The 20,531-nt window shown below is 45.0% G+C and overlaps 6 protein-coding genes across 6 annotated transcripts; 1 reads left to right on the top strand and 5 right to left on the bottom strand.

Moving 5' to 3' along the window:
* Nucleotides 1-886: 886 nt before the first annotated feature.
* Nucleotides 887-3,020, bottom strand: F5147DRAFT_778235 (uncharacterized protein; the record flags this gene model as incomplete). Its single annotated transcript, XM_041442098.1, has 3 exons — nt 887-1,036; nt 1,089-1,249; nt 1,409-3,020. The coding sequence occupies 3 exons, from the start codon at nt 3,018-3,020 to the stop codon at nt 887-889; spliced, it is 1,923 nt and encodes a 640-aa protein (XP_041288318.1).
* A 982-nt stretch (nt 3,021-4,002) lies between these two features.
* Nucleotides 4,003-5,031, bottom strand: F5147DRAFT_778234 (uncharacterized protein; the record flags this gene model as incomplete). The annotated part of the gene is made up of 2 exons (XM_041442097.1): nt 4,003-4,538; nt 4,605-5,031. The coding sequence occupies 2 exons, from the start codon at nt 5,029-5,031 to the stop codon at nt 4,003-4,005; spliced, it is 963 nt and encodes a 320-aa protein (XP_041288317.1).
* A 129-nt stretch (nt 5,032-5,160) lies between these two features.
* Nucleotides 5,161-5,799, bottom strand: F5147DRAFT_778233 (uncharacterized protein; the record flags this gene model as incomplete). The annotated part of the gene is made up of 3 exons (XM_041442096.1): nt 5,161-5,370; nt 5,420-5,710; nt 5,764-5,799. 3 exons carry the CDS (start codon nt 5,797-5,799, stop codon nt 5,161-5,163), a joined length of 537 nt encoding a protein of 178 aa, XP_041288316.1.
* Nucleotides 5,800-6,367: 568 nt separating this feature from the next.
* On the top strand, nt 6,368-8,290 carry F5147DRAFT_656529 (uncharacterized protein; the record flags this gene model as incomplete). The annotated part of the gene is made up of 7 exons (XM_041434125.1): nt 6,368-6,550; nt 6,605-6,887; nt 7,015-7,171; nt 7,478-7,541; nt 7,689-7,774; nt 7,946-8,102; nt 8,201-8,290. The coding sequence occupies 7 exons, from the start codon at nt 6,368-6,370 to the stop codon at nt 8,288-8,290; spliced, it is 1,020 nt and encodes a 339-aa protein (XP_041288315.1).
* An 859-nt stretch (nt 8,291-9,149) lies between these two features.
* F5147DRAFT_656528 (uncharacterized protein) lies at nt 9,150-10,835 on the bottom strand (the record flags this gene model as incomplete). Its single annotated transcript, XM_041434124.1, has 5 exons — nt 9,150-9,694; nt 9,732-9,755; nt 9,901-9,930; nt 10,296-10,755; nt 10,812-10,835. The coding sequence occupies 5 exons, from the start codon at nt 10,833-10,835 to the stop codon at nt 9,150-9,152; spliced, it is 1,083 nt and encodes a 360-aa protein (XP_041288314.1).
* Nucleotides 10,836-17,047: 6,212 nt separating this feature from the next.
* On the bottom strand, nt 17,048-20,184 carry F5147DRAFT_747547 (uncharacterized protein; the record flags this gene model as incomplete). Its single annotated transcript, XM_041439963.1, has 12 exons — nt 17,048-17,308; nt 17,333-17,494; nt 17,687-17,881; nt 17,942-17,996; nt 18,025-18,113; nt 18,194-18,373; nt 18,576-18,740; nt 18,867-18,996; nt 19,117-19,244; nt 19,366-19,485; nt 19,553-19,771; nt 19,831-20,184. 12 exons carry the CDS (start codon nt 20,182-20,184, stop codon nt 17,048-17,050), a joined length of 2,058 nt encoding a protein of 685 aa, XP_041288313.1.
* Nucleotides 20,185-20,531: the final 347 nt, after the last annotated feature.

The raw sequence follows: 20,531 nt of genomic DNA, 5'->3' as shown, positions 1-20,531 counted from the left end.
AGATGAACCACGACGCCAACAATTTACAGATACTTACTTTTAAATCTAGCTCCCATCGCACCTTGAAAAGCGCTTAAAGATAAAACATCATACACAAGCGCACCAAATGTAATACAGTGCAGCACAGACCATGAATGGGGTTGATGAGATGTAGCCGAGTCCACGAGTCCGCTTCGAAGTCGAGTCAAAATGCAGTGGGCTGAGAGAAAACACATAAAAAACCTCCTTGCGTCGAACTCGTGAATATATAGCCGAGTATGTTTGAATGTGGGTGGGAATATCTCCAGAACAAAAGTTCAATTGTACATGTAAAAGGGGTATTGACTAGTACTAAGCAAGGCACTTAACTTGAAGAATGATTACTTATGTAGTTCTCTTCCGCTTGGGCTGGGGCGCAACTTCCATCGTCCAACCCATCTGACCTATTGTCGCATGACGTTCATTTATTTGTGAATCCGTATCATTACCCTCCAATTCATTCACGTTTCTCTTTTGCGGGAGCGCTGCAATGACTCTCCTTGCAAACAGAAGTTCAGGGGAAGGCTCGTTCTTTGGAAGCATGTCGAGGTGCGTTTCCAACAGATCAATGACCTCCTGGAAAGTTACTGTACTCGATGGTCCTTTGTTCCTGATCAACTCGTACCAATCTTTTGCAAGTGGGAGTAGACTGGTGAAGTAGGAGTGGAATTGTCATTTGAGCTTTTGCGCATTTGGGTGGAAAAAAAACAAAGTCTTCTCATTGGTGGTGTCTCGGAGCGTGTTGGTAGACCATTGGTGCGGTAGCCACTCTTGACTCCTATCAGCTGAAAGGTCACGTCTAACTCTGAGGGGACCCCTGAATTCGATGCAGATGCACATGAAGACATAGAAAAGGGATTCGAGATTGTCATGGTAGTGGTGTAGTATGAGAGGGGGGGGGCGTTGCAGAGGACTGCATTGCGAGCTTTGCCTTCCAGCTGCGAAGAGATGTCACCTGGTCACCAACAGCCTCTGAGAGCTGCCATAGAAGAGAACAAGACATGAACGGCAATGTACCCTGATGATTGCTGTGAGTATATTCATCCTTTCAGCAATAGAGTGGTACTGACCGTCCCACCGATAGCATATTTTTGACCTGCAACAATATGCATGGCGAATTCCCAATCGATCAAGGTTCCCTGACCCCCATTGCCATCATCCCAGATCATAGTGTTGTTGAGACTACAGTCATGGTGAAGAATTCCCCGCTCCTCAACCGCTGTCTGTTGAACTGAGAAATATGTCAGTGTAATGTAGAAGATGAACCAGATATAGTACACACTTTTGACAATGTCTCAAAGAGCACCTACTAACTCTAATTTGGTCCGGAACACATGTAAAGGTCGCACGTGGGGCTTCAGAACCCAACACAGATGTGTACAAGAGGTACCTTTGATACTTTCAAAAACCTTGTATCGATAGCTCATAGTTTCATCGACTTCCCCAGGTGCAACCTCGACAAGCCAATATTCGACCAGTTCTGGTATGCCATGGACCCCTTTCATCTCATGCAGCATGTTGACTTCGTTCAACACAGCATCTTTACCCCCAAGAACCCAATGGTCCTTGATAATGTATTCTTTGTCGTCTCTCCTGGCTAAGTAACAGACAGTGCCTCGACCGATGAGCCCCTGGCTAGAGAAGATAAGTTCGAGGATGTCGTATGCATGGTCATTAACTGTGATCCTGCCGATTGGTTCTGAAAAGGGTTGGCAAAGAGGGTCTTCAGGTATTTCTATCTGAGGAGGGTCCATAGGGAGGTTCAGCTTTGAGTGTGGGGTCTTCGCATCTGAGTCAGACTTGGACTCGGATGCATCAATATCCATATTTGGTACAGTGCCTTCAGTTGCACCGTCCATCTGGGGACCATGCACTTGATTTAGTGCGATTTGTTGTCTAGTAGAAGGGCGGAGAATTGGGTTTTCAAGCTGGGCAGGATGAAGAGTCTTGGTGAAGATACTAATGGAGGGATCATAACCAATACATTCAAGATGACCGAAGACGACACTCAATAGGATATGCAGGTAACGATTGGGAGCCTTGTCGATATGGACGGGACGCGTTACGATACCACCTGCGTGGTCGTAAATATGGACTCGCAGTTCACGGTATTCGTTCGTAAGGGAAAAGAGTAAGACAAACCGCCTCCAAGGCTGGCGCCTCAAGAGAAGGTAGGCCTTGCTGTCGAGTGATTTTCCAATCGTACTTGAAGGTGTGTATGGCTGTGATGTCAATTCGCAAATGGCTTTGATGGTATCCCAACGAGCCTCTACATCGTCCAACAATGCAAGGTCAGGCTTCTGCGATACTTCATCATCCTTGACAGGGCGCATGGAGTTCCGTGAACTCCATGTACGAATCACTGCTCCACTATTTGCTGCCATGATCTGTGCTCGCTTCTTCTGAGCAACAGCACCACACATAGCATTGAAGAACAACGAGAAGATATCCTCCAACATCTGTGGTTTTCGGCTGGTGTCACTACTGGTGGTGTCAACCAGAAGGTGCTGTTGAATTGATGGGCCCTCCGAGTCGCCACTACTACCCCCACTCTCAGACTCCTTGTTCACTCCGCTATCCTCTTCTCCATCTCCAATCTCTTCGAGTTTGGGTAACTGATCGATGCCAGTTTCATGATGTGATCTGGGAAGTGCCCAGTTCCACCTGCGGCTGGCTTCATCATATAACGGAACCATAGACTGTTCATCAAGGTGAGCAAATTTAATGTGAAGTCTGGTATCACGATAACGAATTTTATGTAACGGAACCTGGAGCTCTGTGGCATCTGGGACTTCAATAGTAAATGTCCTGAAAATCCGCGACAACAAATAACTAAGAGGCTGGGTAGAATCGCCTGGTTCTTCCTCCTCTACAATCAGATGATTGAGCTCGAGATTGGTGAGTTTGTCCATCATAGGCACATCACTGACACGGAGAGCTGACATTAGTGACGCTAACTTCATTCCGAAGTCTACAGTTTTGCTGTGATCTGCAGGTGCCATGACTGGGTGAAAGTGTAACAATGTCATTCAACAATGCAGAATCCTAGTGAGTACATGTATCTTTTAGCCTACAAAAATGGTACTGATGAAGTATGAACACAGTGCAAGTTCTCTACTTGGATAGAGCAAAAAAGGTATTTTTGGTCCAAAAATAATTTAACCAAAACTCCGTCACATGCGGTGAGACGCGTGTCCGCAGTGGCGCCAAAACGGGGAACAAGATGGATAGGCACTCCAAGCTGAGAGACCGGAATGACATCGCCCATCCACGTGCCATTCGAGCGTTTTGCCCTTTTCAGTGTATGGAGCTGAGTGGTCGGAACACATTCACTAGAGATATCGAAACATTGGACATAAGTTAAGAACTGATTGTCCCATGCCCATGGCGTCCCACTTCTGGCAATGGGCCGAATGACAAGCTTAATTTGGCCAATGGAATGCCCTTTGGGTTATTTTTTAGCTTGGTGAGTATCGCCCTCAAAGACAGAAAGAACGTACCTGAAAGACCACTGGTAGGCCAAGAGTGCCCTGAGTTGGTTTGAATAATGGCCGTATCATAACGACCTAAAGTCCATGGGCCACGAGGTGGTGCACAGTTGAGCGTTTGCACGGGTAGAACATTATCGGGATCATGAAAATCAGTCTCCTGCAGACGAATTTTGAACCACACTTGAAGGTGGTCAAATGGAAGCTGAGCGTCATGCGTGGATCTTCTAGGACCGCTTATTGAGTGTATGTGATTACCATAGGTTGCCTCATGGTGAAGGAAATCTGCGATAGCTGGTCATAAGTCCGGTAGGCAGAACATGATAGCAACTTCATTGACAGTGGCATTCCTGATGGATGGATCATAAGAAAGGTGAAGAGCGGTGCGCCCAATGGTAAAAGAACGTAGTGGGACAGGTACCGATACAATTTCCTTGTGTTGGAGTATTTTTGCGAGTAAAAAGTAATTCATGATAGGACATGGTTGTGTGGGTATTCAAATTGAGGACAGCAGCTCTGCAGGAAAGTCATTCACGTCATCGTCGATCTCGTCATCCTCCTCAACAAATTCATCTCCAACAACTCCTGGGTCTTCCCTCTGCGAATGATCCAAAAGGCTAGTGGCAAGCTCAAACCGATTGCATTTATCGGCACGGTCGAGATAACGACAGATTTGTGGGTCGTAGTTATTATTGTTGGTAGATCTTGCTGGGTCTTTGACCACGGTGATGTGCACATGCTCAGTAACATCCACAGACCACTGTGCTATAACTCCAGAGTTGCGAATGCTAGGAACGATATTCTGCATAAGCTCAAGTTTTGGGATTTGCCAATTGTCGGTGACTTTACCGCCTTTTCCCTGATGAAGACCAGCAGCAATGATCACATGTTTGTTCGCATGGAACTCACTCAGTGCAGCTGTAATGCGACCAAGATCCTTGTCGTCGATACACAGTGATTGCACGAGATAACGAAAGTGCATGAGCGCGCGTACAGCAACAATAACTCCAGCAGGTACTGCATCTGCACTGGCTGCGATGATGGATCATTGAACATCTCGGTGACAACAACCTGTAACCTGCTTAAGTTTGGAGATACCTCCGTGAAAATGTCGATAACCAGTGGTGGGCTGTATAACCAAAAACTGAAAATCTATCTCGGACCCTCCCACTGCAAGGATAATCCACTGCACGTCATGGTCCCAAAACTGCTTATGAATGTGGTGCAGTGATTCAGGTGTGAGAAACCGGGACAGATCTGCCAGCAACCAGTCCGACCAGAATGGTTTGTCTATGCCATTCAGGCGAAACTTCTGCGCCTTGCAGAAAAAGGCCTCAATATCATTTGGACGAGCGCGTGAACGCACCTTGTCCAGTTGCACAAGAGTTTTCGATCGTGTCCGGGGTTCATGTTGGAAGGGATCCCCAAAATATTTGTACATTGCCATAGTCACTGGGGATGTCTTTCCACCAACACATGCCAACATCATGGCTTCTGGCATGTCAGCAATATAACTAGTGAGCATCGTGAAACAGTAACGGCTGTGTCCGAGGAAATCGGACAACATGGTACCATTTCGAGCAGCCAACTTGAGAGGTTCTAATATGATGTCCAGGCAATGATGAACGAGCTGGTCTTGCAACACACCTCTCATTCATTTATTTTTGTGGATGAATTTTGGGACTGGAAGTAAGGCAGCAAGAAGGAAGGCATTTGAAGATGATTTTAGGTGTATGTCCATATGAATGTTGGTGAGGCTGATAAGGAGAGGATGCGCAACACGGTCGCCTGACAATGCAGTAATGCATGTCTTGTCCGAGGATAGAATAGTACCAAGGAGAGTTGTGCCATGGGGAAGCACAGACTACAAGAACGCATGAAGCAATGACTTCAGGAGAGACTGAATCACATACCTGCATCTCCCAGGCATGTTCGCCTGTCATCCATTCGGTATATGTCCGAGAGAGCTTCTCCGCTGTGTTATACACCTTGTGAGCCATGTAGTCTATGCGATTGTGAAATAAAGGATGGTTGAATAGAGAAGCGATGCATTCAAGTGGATCCTGCCAGTAGAGAACTGCTGGAGACTTTGTGGGGTGTGACATAGGAATAACTTGAGACTTCCAACATGGACCGCTAGGTAATGATTCAGCTCGACCTCGTAAATCTTTTGCCGAGTGAAAGGTTAGAGGAAGATTGTTGATCTAAGTGTTCTTTGAGCTAAGCTGTTGTGATGATATTCAAATTCAAGACTTACAATATCAAGCACTAGGAAATCATTGATTTGCCCCATGCTCAGACCCGAACGAAGAAGCCATAATGCAAGCTGCCATTCCCTTCAATCGCTGAATGGATAGTATAGATTTTTTTAATGATAGACACTGTTTTCATCTGCGTCGAATAGGCTTAGAAATGTGTAACCCTCCTCAAAAGCCAGCAGGGGCTGTGGAAAGTAGTCGGTAACTACCTCGTCCCGAGTTCCGCTGTGTCCAGATGCCTCAAAGTCCAAATGCCCTCCTTCAGTTCTCAAATCATAGAAACTTACATTTTCTCCTTGTTAGTAAGAGGGGCCTTCATCAATAGTATTGTCCACTCCCATGGGATCTTCAGTGAGTGGTAAGGTAGAGTTGAGTTGGATCAGATCTTCTAGCCAATTATTACATCCAGACCGTGGTTGGCTCATATGACGAGCGACAGATGTATGGTTCCAAAATTCTTTTCCGCATGACGGACAATGAGCTGGGGCCATGACGGCACACTGGTACTAATATCTAAGTCGCAGACTTAAGAAAAGCAAACTTGGTTTTCGATGTGCATTCGGCATTTCCCAGATGCCTGCCTTACATTGTCTGAGTCCCTCCATGTTATCCTCATCGCTAAAGTTTGACATTACTACTTTGCAATCACTATCAGCACTTGCTTCCTCCTCCGATAATCCTGCTCATCATTCTTACACTAAGCGTGACAATGATTCTAATGTGGAAATACCTGCCAGTGGTGGTATGTGCGACTTATATGGAGTCCTTGAAGCTGTCAATTCACTGGTGGGTCTTCATTTCTCGTGTCTATCATCCATATCACACCTTACTTTTCAATAGTCCAGTGCCCATGAACCAACTGACTCTGAAGCCAGCCTTGTACTTGATCTCGTAAGAGCAAAGCAAGATGTTTTCCGAGCACAGAAGACACTCGCAGACTGTGTGCTATGGAAGAACAAGGTTTCCGCGCGTCTGCTCAAGTTTCAAGCAGCAGCTGTCGAGAAGAAAATCGATGAGACGGACATAGGGCTGGGATGCATGAGGATTATCTTTAAAGATTGCGGTTGGTCTCACGTCACATCCAGCCATCCACCACAAGGACAAAGTCAGTCAAGTGCACAAGGTAAGTCTGTGCACTCTCTTGTAATATTGTTGGTCTTGATGCTCTGCTCAGGATTGAAAGTATCACAGGGCTGGCGCCCAACAATTGTTCTCGATTAATCAATATTTGGAGTCATGTTGTTATCCAGGCTCCTTCCCAGCCACTGCTTCGAGTGTGGAGGGCGGCATACTAGGCATGCGGTACTATCCGAAATCACATGAACAATTTAAACCCAGCACAACCTTATTCCCCTCACACTCTCAGCAGCGGCTGGAAGATAACACATGTAAACATGGTCAGCCACAGTGGGTGAACCATCAGAATACGAAATTTATTTGTGTAGAATGAACTTAGGGTTAGAAAGACCTAGGTATTTTTTGTATTAGACAATTGAACGAGTTTGGGATAGTAGCACATTGCGGTCATACAATGGAACATTCATTTGCCTCGATCACAGCTTTCAACTTCATCAAACACTTAGTACCTAGACGCTTACAAGTGTGCTCTCCAGAATCTATCTCGTTACCACCAACTTCTGTTTCAATTCTATCTGTGTACATCTGGTCTTCAAAGTTTCCTCACAAATTGACGCTTGATATCACACTTGCTAGTACTTGCCTTGGCTTGTCATTATTGTTGTGTGCTGCATTGCAAGATATAAATGATGGCTTCTTGGTGTGTTCCTCATCCCTTGCCCTCTAAATCATTGCATATCTGTGTATTCATGCAATCAGGATTGATATAATATCCTTTCTAACCGTAAGCATAAAGCCGCCATCCTCATTCTCCAATCGCCACTCCTAAACTTGACTGAGCCTGTAGACAACGATCCTTTTTGTGGGGACCATATTCGGCATCGTCCTCATTGTGAAACACCTCTCAGCGGCTGTTCAGAATACGAGGCAATTGTACATTGAAATGCGCGCTCACCAAGTTCAAACACTCAACTGGTTTCTGTAGTCTTCAGAACAAAGGCATTTCTATATTGCTGTTATTGTTGTTTCTTGCTCATGTGAACATCTTCACCGGTCGTTTTGCCTTCCGATTGCGTTCCTCATACTATTTCATCATCTCTACAGCGGTATAATCAAAGTCTTAGATGCGACCAACTTCCCCCCCAGCGGCAGGGATGACTCTCAGCACCACTTCAAATCTAAGTCGAGCAGCAACCTGTTATCGGCAGATAATGGCTCTCACAGCGCAAAGATATTTGGAATACAGCAAACACACAGTGGGGTGAGTAAGTGAGAACTTGTAAGAGCAGACCTCTGGCTGGAGGTATGGCCCTTGCATGGTTTTTTCAGCGTCTTCAAATGCAGTGACTCGGAATATAGATTCAAATGAATGTTCCATTGTATGACCCGCTGACCGCAATGTGCTACTATCCCAAACTCGTTCAATTGTCTAATACAAAAAATACCTAGGTCTTTCTAACCCTAAGTTCATTCTACACAAATAAATTTTGTATTCCGATGGTTCACTCACTGTGGCTGACCATGTTTACATGTGTTATCTTCCAGCTGCTGCTGAGAGTGTGAGGGGAATAAGGTTGTGCTGGGTTTAAATTGTTCATGTGATTTCGGATAGTACCGCATGCCTAGTATGCCGCCCTCCACACTCGAAGCAGTGGCTGGGAAGGAGCCTGGTTGTTATCATCATATTGCGTTATCCATATATTTGATATACTATGTAGTATGTGAGGCTTATGTTTACATTGTCTTCAATGAAAATTTTATATGTAACCAATTTTCATATATCAGTGTGTTTGTTTGATGAAGTCAGACTGCGGCAAGTGTCAAGGTTCTACTAGTATGAGTAACGAGTATATACTAGTAGGAGCCTCGTTACTTGAGTGCTTCATTGCTATCAATTGTGAGTCTGTCCAAACTGTGAGCGCTTTATTGCTGTCATTTGTAAGCCTGTGTGAGCTGTAGAGCCCTGTGGCTTCCTGTCGCTAGACCTCAAATTTGCAACCTCTGTGGGAAAGTTGTAGTTTACTGATGAAGCTGCTTGGAAGAGGTCCAGGGACCTTGCAATGAGTCTCCAAGACAACCCCTACAGTCCAACCACCATAGACTTGGAAGACATTTCAGCATAATGTCAATATTGAGGTTTCCTTGCAAAGCTTTGAGTAACATTTCAATTCCACTGCAAAAGTTTCAGGAATGTCCAAAATGATGATTGTATTGCGGTATTGGATATCAATACATTACAAAGTACTGTAACTCCTATGAAATGTAATATACTTGCGACAGAAAAAACCCAAATGTAAGAAATAGAGAATCATCCTCCTCTCCTCCTCTCCTCCTCTCCTCCTCTCCTCCTCTCCTCCTCTCCTCCTCTCCTCCTCTCCTCCTCTCCTCCTCTCCTCCTCTCCTCCTCTCCTCCTCTCCTCCTCTCCTCCTCTCCTCCTCTCCTCCTCTCCTCCTCTCCTCCTCTCCTCCTCTCCTCCTCTCCTCCTCTCCTCCTCTCCTCCTCTCCTCTCCTCCTCTCCTCCTCTCCTCCTTTCCTCTTCTCCTGTGTCCTAGTGTCATCCGCAAGTGTTTGTGCCACGTCAGCACTTGCTGGTGTGCGTGGGGCATTTGTGCATGGTGCCGGTTGCTGATTGGGTGGGATGAAGGTTGGAAATGGTGGTGGCAGCATAGTGCACATGGTCCTAGCTTGGCGAGGTGTGAGTGATGCAGATGGTGGTACATATGATGGGAATGGTCCTGGTGTGAGTGGTGGGAATGGTGGTGTGAGCATAGGTGCCAATGACGTGGTGTTCAGTGGATGATGTTTGCTGTTGGTTGGGATGTGTGTGGAGAGTTCTGCTGAGCTTGGTGTTGCTGGTAGGAGTGCTCTGGTGAGTGTCTGTGAGCTCACCTGAGCACAATAATTGAGCTTCGCCTAGCAAGCAGCGTGTGCACCATCACAATGAGCTACCATTGACCCTGTGAAAAGTTTGTGCCGATTATTGTCTATGGATCCTGACTTGTATTAGGTTGCCAGTGTCATTGGGGACAGCATGAGCATCAATGGGAGGGACACTTACCAAATTTAAATGATGTTGATGATGTCAAGTCTGGTTTAATGTCAAAAGAAAGTCTATCAAGAGCCAATGCAAAGGAACTGATTCAGACTCTTATAGGGAAATTTCAACTGAGTTTCAATGTGCTTAGTAATAAGATTCTCAATGGTGGAAGACAATTGCATTGCACTGCCCAAAGTGTAAATGCAATGGAATAAGTAATATGACATGATGTAGACAGAAAAAATGACAGTCGAAGTTAGAACCTATTTAAATTTCCTTGCCATGCCTGTTAGACCTCCGAACTCCAGTATTAGCTGATAAAGTTCCATCAGCGGTGGCTTGCTTCCCTTTCCATTTTGGTTTTGGTTTTGGTTTTGTTGTCACCGAAACACCAGGTTAATCAGCTACTGGCTCACAAACATCCTCTCGACCATGTACCAAAGCAAGAGCTTGCATCGCAGTAGAGTTTGAGTTTGATTCAGCAGGATTTGCAATAGGAGTTGGATTTGGATCTGGTTGCATACCAGGTCCTGCCATGAGATCAAGCATGACAGGTGATGATCTTGTGAGAGAAGGGGGAGCACTTGCAGGGAGAGCATTAGAAGTGATGACTAGCGGCTCGCCTCCCTCATCTATTGCACGCTCAAAGTCTAATTCCCACGACTGAGCTGGGTCCCCTTCATCGAGAACAGGAGCAGTAGTGAGTGAGGAAGTGGCTGGAAACAGGGCCTGGTTGAAGAATGTGAGAACCTGGCATGCCCAAGCACCTCCCATCATCAGGCATTCACGGTAGAAATCATGGTAGGCATGATATGGAATTTTAGTTGTCTGGCCAGTTTCAAGCAGTTCCTTGTCACCTGAAAGCACATAGATAGCCTGGCATAAGAGGATATTAATTAATGGATACTCCAACACAAAAGTGAGTGACTTACAACAATTGCAGCAGCAGCAATCATGCCTAGTGTTGTGGCTCACAAGTTCCAGATCTTGGCCTTCATCTTAGTGTTACGCTGACCGTCGGTCGGCGTGTGCGAACTAGGATAGGTCTTCTCAGCGACGGCTCGAGTGAGCCTACTGAAGCTGAGGGTGGTTCTCGGCTTGACGGAACATCAAGGGTTCCTCCGGCGATCTCGGTAAGACGGCGCTCGTCGAGATGCAGGGCTAGCGGATACGTGCTAAGTCGTATGGGAGCGGCTTAGAAGTGCGGTCTCACACAAGGAAGCTGGTAAGGCTTAGATGAGCAAGTTCTGGGATGAACCTAGTAGATTAAAGTAAAGTCTAAGTACAATAATCCTGTCTACTTATAGGGAAGTACTACAAGTATTCTAGCTCAGTCTGTAATCAATAGTATATCTAGGATCTATGATAACAAGACATGAGGTTCAGATAAGTACATGAGGCTTAACCTCTGATCAAGCATGCAGCGCCAAGTGCGACTGCGCATAGGTACATGAGGCGCCAAGGGCGCTCCGGATCTTCATGAAGCGACATGCTGTATACATGTGCTGATCTAGGGTGACCATGAGGCGTACAGCCTCCATGGATCAGGTACAAGGCCTTCTAGGCCAGGGGCGGGGTCATAGCGGTCCAGACCGCTGTCTTTCTAGGCGCGGGCGGCGCACCGCCGCGCAGGGAGTCTAGCAGAGCGGGGGCAGGCGTAGGCAGAGCTGGGGCTCCTGTAGGTGTTACGGATGCCTGTAACACTTAGAGCTTTGCACGTTGGAGGACAACAAAGCCTTGCCACAGATGGACACTTTGAGGATCTAATATGAGGCATGACTTATTGTTAGACCTTCATTATAAGTACTAGAGAATATAAAAGAATGCACCTTAGCCAGCACCACTGATTTCAGGAAGTTGTTAGGCGAAAGACTATCTGGACGAGGGAATAATACAGGAGCAAACTTAGTGTAGGAGCCGTGAGGAGAACATATAAGGATGCGATATTGTTCTTGTGAGCCTCAATCATAGCCTCAAAGGAAGAACTCAGGATTCAACCTGAAGATAGCTCCAGTGCATGCCTTGACGTCCGAAACCATTTCAGAGAGAACATTACTAACACCTTTCACAAACTGAAGAAGTTAGATAGCGTTGTAGAGACTCATGCCTCTCATTGTGCAATATGGCAGTTTTCACTGGGGAGTACATGGCACGAACTTGTAGCATCACTCTGTGTGCTACCCGCAGCTATCTCTATATGAGGCGCAGCTTTCCCGCGCAACGCGCGCCATGCGCGCGTACCTTTCCCGCGCTTCACGATGTATATGCACGCGCGCTTTCCCGCGCTTGAGCACCCTATAGCGCCAGCCATCCGGAAGCATCCATCCACTGTCCACCAAGTTCCCTAGTGCGTATATTTCCATTTCTCACATTTGCTTATCGTTCCATCTTTATTTTTATCATGGACCCTTACTTACATATATCTTTACATACCTTACTCGGTAGCGCTTCGGCTCCGCATGACAGCGCTTAGGCGCCATACTTAAGCGCCAGCAGTACATACTATGACTGACTCACTTACTCTCCCACCAGAACGACAGAGGACTTACTGGTTACTACCCACTATTTACCTAGCAGAACATAGTAGAAATCTATTTGTTTACACCTTGCATCTCCCTTCTCTTGTCTTACATCATATCATCACCTAAGCAAACTCACTCTTACTCTCTCTTGTTTCCGCATACACACGCGCGCATTCCCGCGCTTCGCGCATTCTCGCGCCTCGCGCGCACCTGCGCTTTCCCACGCTTCGCATTGGCCAACCAGTAGCGCTTTCAGCGCATACCTCTAGATCCTTGCTGCACTCGCTTCCCCTTTAGGGTCGAACGCACTTGTATAGCAGACTAGGCAACGCACGACCTTACAACAATTATAGATACAGTCAGGAGCATTGTTCGTGCCTCGCTGTATCGTTGAACCTTCAGCGTCTCAAAACTAAAAACATCAACCACACTCACATGACTACCAAAGTGCTTGTGATTCATCATTTCACGATCCACTTCAGGAACGAATGAAAACAACTTGGCTTTCACACCATCTTCAATTGAAAGTGGCAACAGCCAGCATTCCTTATTGTTGATGTCAATATCGGGACATGCACGTCAGGGGAAGATCTGAGGGTTGATCCACAAGCAATGTGTGATTGAGTACTTGTGTCCCAAAAGTCTTATAGCCTCCTCCTTGGCAGCTAGCTCGAGTTCGTCACAATGACATGCACAAAACCTGTTTTGTACATGAACATGGCAAATATCTGGCTTATAATACCTTTCATAATAGCCTATGGGTCTACCCAGAATTTTCTATGCATCATCCATATTTTATTTGAGTATTCTTGGGCTCAAATTTGCTCAGTACTACTTAATGGTTTAAAATAATACTTACCCTTCTGAAAGATTGCCTTCGAACTTGTAATTTGTCAATTAGTCAGCAGTTTCTCACACCTCCTAGAATTTTCTCACGCATTTTCACATATTCTAGGGTATGTTTTGTGTCATGTTCTGACATATTCACATATGTGGGGTTTTCATTTTTTACAGTACTGAGAGGAAAGTTTGAAAGACTTCAAACTTCATTACATAATCAGTCTCATGTGACTTGGTGGCACATTATGACACACATGCAATACTTCATTATGGCAAATATGCAAGACCAACACTATGGTATTTAACAAGTTAACATCAGACTGAGAATCTCAACAAAGTTTGAACACAGCTGAGAGTACAGCATTCAGGCAGTGCAGAGGCAGTGTACATAGCTTTGTAGCACAGGTTAGCATAGCCACAGAGCACAGCCACTAATGTTGATTTGAAAGATTCTGGAATATTCTATCAGACAACACTGGAGTTTGGTGGAACAGTCTGGAAAATTCTATGACATTCTTTGAAACTTTAATAGTAGATTAGTAATCAGTAGCATAGCCACTAGTAGAGTAGTATATAAGGGGCCCATTTTCCCCTCTAATAAAGAGAGCTCCAAGCCAAGTACAGAGAGCCCATTTCCATATTATCTAAGCTTGAGTGTGAATAAGTAAGTGGGGAATAAGAAGAGTGTTCATATAGCTCTTTTTAAAAAAACTCTCACCTCTAAGATACTAAGTGACATACTGAGTGAAATATTAAGTTATTTCATTCCACTTTTGACACTGTTTCCCACGACATACAGAAGCATATTTGAGGCCAACATTGAGCCATACTTTTGACACTAGCTGGTACACAGTTATCAGTCATCTAGTGCAGATATATTCCAGTTCTCTTTTAGACACAGGAAACCTATTCTGTGGGGAGAATATACATATTTTCATCAGCAAGGGAAGACAAATAAGACTAACAGTCAGTCACTAATATTAAGAACTTGGCCCACTTAAGTCTGTCCTGTGTCACACTCATTGTATAGTGCTTGAGCAGCAGAAAGTAGGTTTCGAAGCCACGTATTAGTTCGGGCTGATCCGTGTTAGAGGCTTAGTTTGATCTCCAATTGGTTTGTGAAGATAGGGAGTATTGTTATAGCTCTAAGAATCATTGCATAGTCATACATCTGTATTCGTTGAAGTCATAGCACTGCATCGTGCCAGTTATTGACTTTCTTTAGGATCATAGCACTGCATCAAGCCAGTTATTGATTCTGTTCCTCCTTTAGTCACTGTGTACTTCCTTTGAGAACTCAACACACTTTTCCCACGAACAACCACGTTATTGACCATTGGTATTTGTCTGAACCATTGACCGTGGTAGGATACTGAAAATCGGTGATTTTACTGTTTTCACATCCTAGTAAGACAACGAGTGAGTTTCTTCCGACCTTTGGCTGCTGAAGTCTCCAGAAGCCCATTCTGCTTCAAAAGCTCCTGCTGCTGGCCTCGCATGTTCAACAGAAGTTTTTGTGCAGTTTCAAGTGCCTGGATAACCAACTTAGAGCCTGCAACACACCTGGAAAAGATTAAGACAGCACTTGCCTTATGAAGGTCTGCAATCGAAGCACCATCCAGTGGAGATGCAACAGCAGCATGGACCTTCATGAGCTCCTTGTCCGAGTCTGATGACAGGTTGTCAGAGTCAGAATCAAAGCTTGTGGAGCCGCTCTCCATGACTTCAATATTCTCTGGTACATGTTGCCAAGACATGCTAAGAAAGTAAGAGCAAGGGAAGGTTTGAGCTGTGCGTACTGAGTTTAGTTTACACCGTCCCTTATATCAATTCTGAACACGTTGTAGGACTTGTAGTCCTTGTAGCCTCATAGAGGCTATTTTTGCAGTGTCCCTCAGGTCCTAGCGCAGCGCGCGCTATCACTACCATGGCGCGCATCCTTCCTATCATCGGCCGATGGTTGTGGCTCACATGTGCGCTTCGGTTTGCATCCGCTTTTTGTCGGTTCTGTCGCGCGTCCTTCCTCCGTCCTATCCATGTCCTCCGCTTGTCCATTGGTGCATATTTTATCTCATTCGCGTTAGACTGATTATATTTTCGGAGGTGATATTGCGTATGTTTTGTTACTTGTGTTATGGACCCTTAATACATGTTACTGCTATCTTCTCGGTTCCGAACAGCGCTACGCGCGCTATCATATATACTTTATACTTGGGAATTTTTCATGTATCTTCTTTTTCCCGCTATCGAAATTATCATCCGTTTGCACGCAACACTCAGACTCTAAGTCTAAAAGCCTTCGGCCGACTACATCACGTGCTGTATTAACGGTCGCGCTATTGTTCACACATCGCTCATCGCATCTATCTTTAAAACTCTCCTCCCTTTTTTATCGTTGCATCACATCTCCTTCGCATATCTGCTAGACGCGCGTCCATATAAACTGTCAGCTTTTCTCCGCATCTTCGCGCTCTGTCAAACTTTCGGCCGCTCGGTCGCATATTGTATTGCATCTTCGGTGGCTTGCTCACGCTCGCATCGCTTCAAGCGCAACGTCGCGCGCTCTTCCATTCTCAGTTACCTTTACTAGTTTCCAAGTTTCCCCTCCATATTTTACTTAGAGGAATCGTTCTCAGTAGCAATCCCCTTGAGCCGAATCTATACTCGCATCCAGAGGTCTATTTGAGTTTTACCCCACTTCACCCTTTCTCCCCCTTTCTACCCCTTCTCATCTAGCTATCATTCCTCACACACAACGTGTCACACACCATTTAATTATGTAGTATATTGTGGTGCATTTGGTAGGGAGAACACATGTTATTCTGTATGCGCAACAATGAGGTGACCAATGATGAAGTCACTGTTAATGTGAGGTAATAGCCCACCTTTAAGCAGGTCAAGATCACACAATGTCGTGTACATTAAATTGTTGATGTGAGAATGGTACCAGATCAAGGGCAAGCAAAGAACACATGTTAACGGCCTCAGTGAAGAATATGGCACAGCCTTGTTGAATAGTACATGATGACAGCCTCACCGCAGGAGTGGCATCTGTGCGAGAGAACACCAATAGAGGAATGCAAAGGTTTGTCTGCCGATCAATGTTCTGGTTTGTTTCCAAAAGGTACATGCTCCCTTCCTTAGGATGGAAGGGTATGAAGATGCAGCCACACCATATAAATTTGCTTGATATCAGGAATTCCTGACAGTGCCGAGCCAACTTTATTGTATGTAAGGTTATCTGGCACATGGACTTGGAGGATGCGCTGAGACCTCAAGAACTGAGCAAAGCGATGCCCAAGTTTTGGTTGTGCGGCCTCATTGAAGGGGTGGTCCGGTGATATCTCCACCAGACAATGGGAGTTCACAGGAAGAATACATGATGTCAGTCTTGTCAAAGATGCTGGAAGGGTACGAAGATGCGGCCACACAATACAAATTTACTTGATATCAGGAATTCCCGAAGTGCCGAGCCAACTTTATTGTAGGTAAGGTTATCTGGCACGTGGACTTGAAGGATGCGCCAAGACCTCAAGAACCGAGCAAAGCGATGCCTAAGTTTTGGTTGTGTGGCCTCATTGAAGGGGTGGTCCGGTGATATCTCCACCAGACAATGGGAGTTCATGGGAAGAATACATGATGATGGCCTCATCGTCGAAGGAGTGGTTTGACAATTTCCACCAGACAATGGAAGCTTGCACAAAGAATGCATGATGTCTGTCTTGTCAAAGATGCACACCTCTCCCAGTGCTGCAGACAGTGATTAGTAGGGGAATGGGCAGTAAGAGTGAACCAATTCAACTAACCTAAAAGAATTTTCTTCGAGAATGGAGGAACATATCTGTATCCACATAGTCAACAACAAAAAAGTCTGTATTGCTGTCATAGCTGGGGACAAGTAGAGCACCATGAATGATTGAATGAAGGGAAATAAACTCAGATGAAGCTGTGGGTCGTGCATGAAGACGAGTGAAGCGCAGATCCCGATCTGCAGTACATCGTGTACTGAGCAGGGAGTCCATGGGTTGAACCAAAGCGAGGTCCAAAGTCTGCTCGCTGACAACATACTTAAACATGAATAGCAATCAGACAAAAATGTTTCGGTCATTCCCATCCTTGTTGTGGCTACGTATCAGTGTGCAATCGCGCCATTCATGGCCATAGAAACTAGGGTTACATCTAAGATAGTCAGTGGCCAATTTCCAGTCAATGAAGGACTCATAATTTACTTTGAGGTAGCGATGTTCGTGAAGCTATCCAGAAATATAGTCAAAACTTGATGAATAAGAACAAAATAACTGACTGTATCCTCAGCTGCTGGTCTTAGCCAGGTCAAACCATTGGGCAATGGTATCTTGTTGGAAGGGAGGAAGTTGTTGAGGAATATGGTGAACTTCTTCCAGAAGTGTGCAAATGCGTGATTTCAAACTATATGTTTCTTCTACTAGGTCAAAACCTATAGGAGACTGCGGGGAACCAAGGTGAATGTGGCCTGCAAACATCTGATCATCCTTGGTTTCATTTTCATCATCTTTGAGCTCTCTCTCTGATAAAAGGTGTCTGAGGTGTTCTTTGTTGAGGTGGTTGATGCAACTGTGGATGAGCTCAGAGACAAGGGAAATATGATCCAATTTCAAAAGCTGAAAGATCAAATCGCATTGAGTAAAGACCTGATTGGAAAACTGGAAATGTCATAATACCTGGTTAGCAACATCTTTGTGATTGGTCTGGCGTAAATATGCACACTTGATAGGGCTATGTTGCTTCTCATTGGGCCAAGTACTGAAGTTCCAGGGAAGCACCTTTCTCTAGGACATCGCGAAATATATGCCTCCCACTGTGTACCTTTGGGAAGTTCCAATTCTTTGTTCTCTCATCACCTAGTAGATCAAGATACTCCTAAGTCATCCAGTAAAGATGATTAATAATAGTGCTAATCAAAGTGATGTTACCTCTAACAGCTTTTGATATACCAGTAGTTCTGCCTCCCTGGTGGCAATGGTATCAGTAGTGTGCACATCAAGCAAAATATACATATCGAGTTCAAGATAGCTTGTGATGCACTGCAAGAGTGCATAGCTAGCCCTGTCTTTGCTGTGTGTGAGTATGTTGTGAGATGCATACAGAATTTGCTATGGAAGAAATCATGTCAAATGAAACTGATCGTAATATAACTATCATTCACCTTGGAGATGTCTTAGAATTTGTTTCCATCACTAAAGGAAATGTTAGTGACACGATCAAAATGGTTCAGATTTCGCCATCACAGAAAGGCATCAAATCTTCGATTCACAATTAAATGAAATATCTCAGAAACACAAACAGGATAATGACCCACTGATCATCAACCTTTTTCAGTGCTTCACACCCCAGATTCTCTACACGTTTCTTAAGGTCTTCGAACTTGTGCCTACCAAATAATCCCATGTGCCACAAGTGGAGTGAATCCTGCGAAATGATTCCATGTGGGTCTGAATTCAGGACTCTCCAAAAGACATTCTGATGGTTCATATTAATGACATCACCCAAAAAACAGATATGAGAAACATGCACCTTGACAGGTCTCAAACCATGTTCTTTCAGTGCTTCTTCTCCTGCAACTCAGTCATCAAAGTACAGCTGAACATGAGCTTGCACTTCTTCAGCAGTCCAGAGAGGGTATGTCATGGTGTGGTCATATAGTTTTGTTGCAGGGATGAGGCAGACAGGGCATGGACAGTGGCAGTTTGTCCCCCATATTAGCACCATCACACACCTGCCATTAAACATGTAAAAACGATTGAACATTAGCCTACAAAGACTTACTGCTCCTCATAATCAGCTGAAAGTAGAAGGATCAAAGGGAATAACCACCAGTGCGATGCGATCATAGCACTCATGCATGAAGCCCATCTTCGCATACAAGATGATGGACTCGAGTAACTTGAAGAACGATTCATGCCAGACAACACATTTGAGATTTGTATAGCTTAGTTTTCCATCCTCTCCAGAATCTTCAGGGACCTGTCAAACAGCCGTTTATTAGTGATAGAAGGAGTCGAAAGCAAGTTTCCAAAGACTTACAATAGGTAGCCAGCCTACTACTCATCCACCACCAATTTCGTCTCAGGTTCCTGATGTTGACTGGTAGATTGGCACAGCGAGCAATAATAGGGTAGCCTTTGACTGCACCAGATGAGGACAAATGGGTCTTGTCCGCATATAGTATGATGGCGAATGGGGCTCCATTGCTAGGTAGTGACGACTATTGTAATAGAATAATAGAATAACATCAGTTTGGCATGGATAGTAACATAACAATAAGGATATACCTGGATATGCCACCAGTGGTCAGCTGTCCATGGTTCATGGATAAAGCACTTGTAATCAGTCCTGTCATGTTTATACAAGTGCTGCATGTCCCATACAAAGTGCGGGGCCAATAATGGCTCACTGAGCATATCCATGGCCCAGTCCCATAATGGCCACACGTGCATATCAAACTCTAAGACCTCCTTCTTATGCTGGACAGGAATAATGTACTTCTCGAACTGAAACAATATTTATGTCACAAGTGACACATGATTATATATGATTATATTAGACTCACTGGAGTCATCTGGCTCGCTGCAAGATCCCATGCTCTCAACAGCTCAGTGTGAGACCTTAAAGTGAAATTAGTGTTGCCGTTTACTATCCTCCAAACCAGCTTTAAAAGTCGGTCAGTCTGATCTTTGTTGAGAGTAGCTTGATGCGCAATTTCAGCAAACTCAAAGTCTGCGCGAGATTTGAATGGAGTCCACAGTGCTTCGTCATCAACATGTGGCCTCACATTGTTAGCTTCAACATGCCTGAATGCAGAAAAATGTTCGATTACAGGCTCATGACAAGCATTGGGATGATACTCTGTCTTGAAGGTATTGAGATCAAAATGGGTAGTGTCAGGAGGCACGATGAAGGGCATGGTGGGTGGAAGCAGATCTTCATGCACAATGCCTGGACCATTGCTTGACATGCTGCGATCTGAATCTGAACCTGAATTATAAACATGATTGGTTTGAATAGAACAAAACAAATATCATATGTGGCCGGAGTGAATTGCCATCGATGCTCATTGCATCCCCTGGACTATGATCAGTCTCGTGTGATCCTATTGAGGCAAGATTGGCGGGTGCAGCAAGCACGACATCACCAGATGGCACCTGATGAGATGTCAGCTGAATCTTGCGATGGCGCTTTCTATCATGGTGACACTCTGGTTCGGACAATTCAATTGTTACAGTACATGATTAGTAAATTGAAATTAGTGCT

Source organism: Suillus discolor (genome assembly GCF_016758755.1).
Source record: "Suillus discolor strain FC423 chromosome Unknown F5147scaffold_68, whole genome shotgun sequence".
Taxonomy (NCBI): domain Eukaryota; kingdom Fungi; phylum Basidiomycota; class Agaricomycetes; order Boletales; family Suillaceae; genus Suillus; species Suillus discolor.
This window is presented reverse-complemented; position numbering and strand designations above follow the sequence as displayed.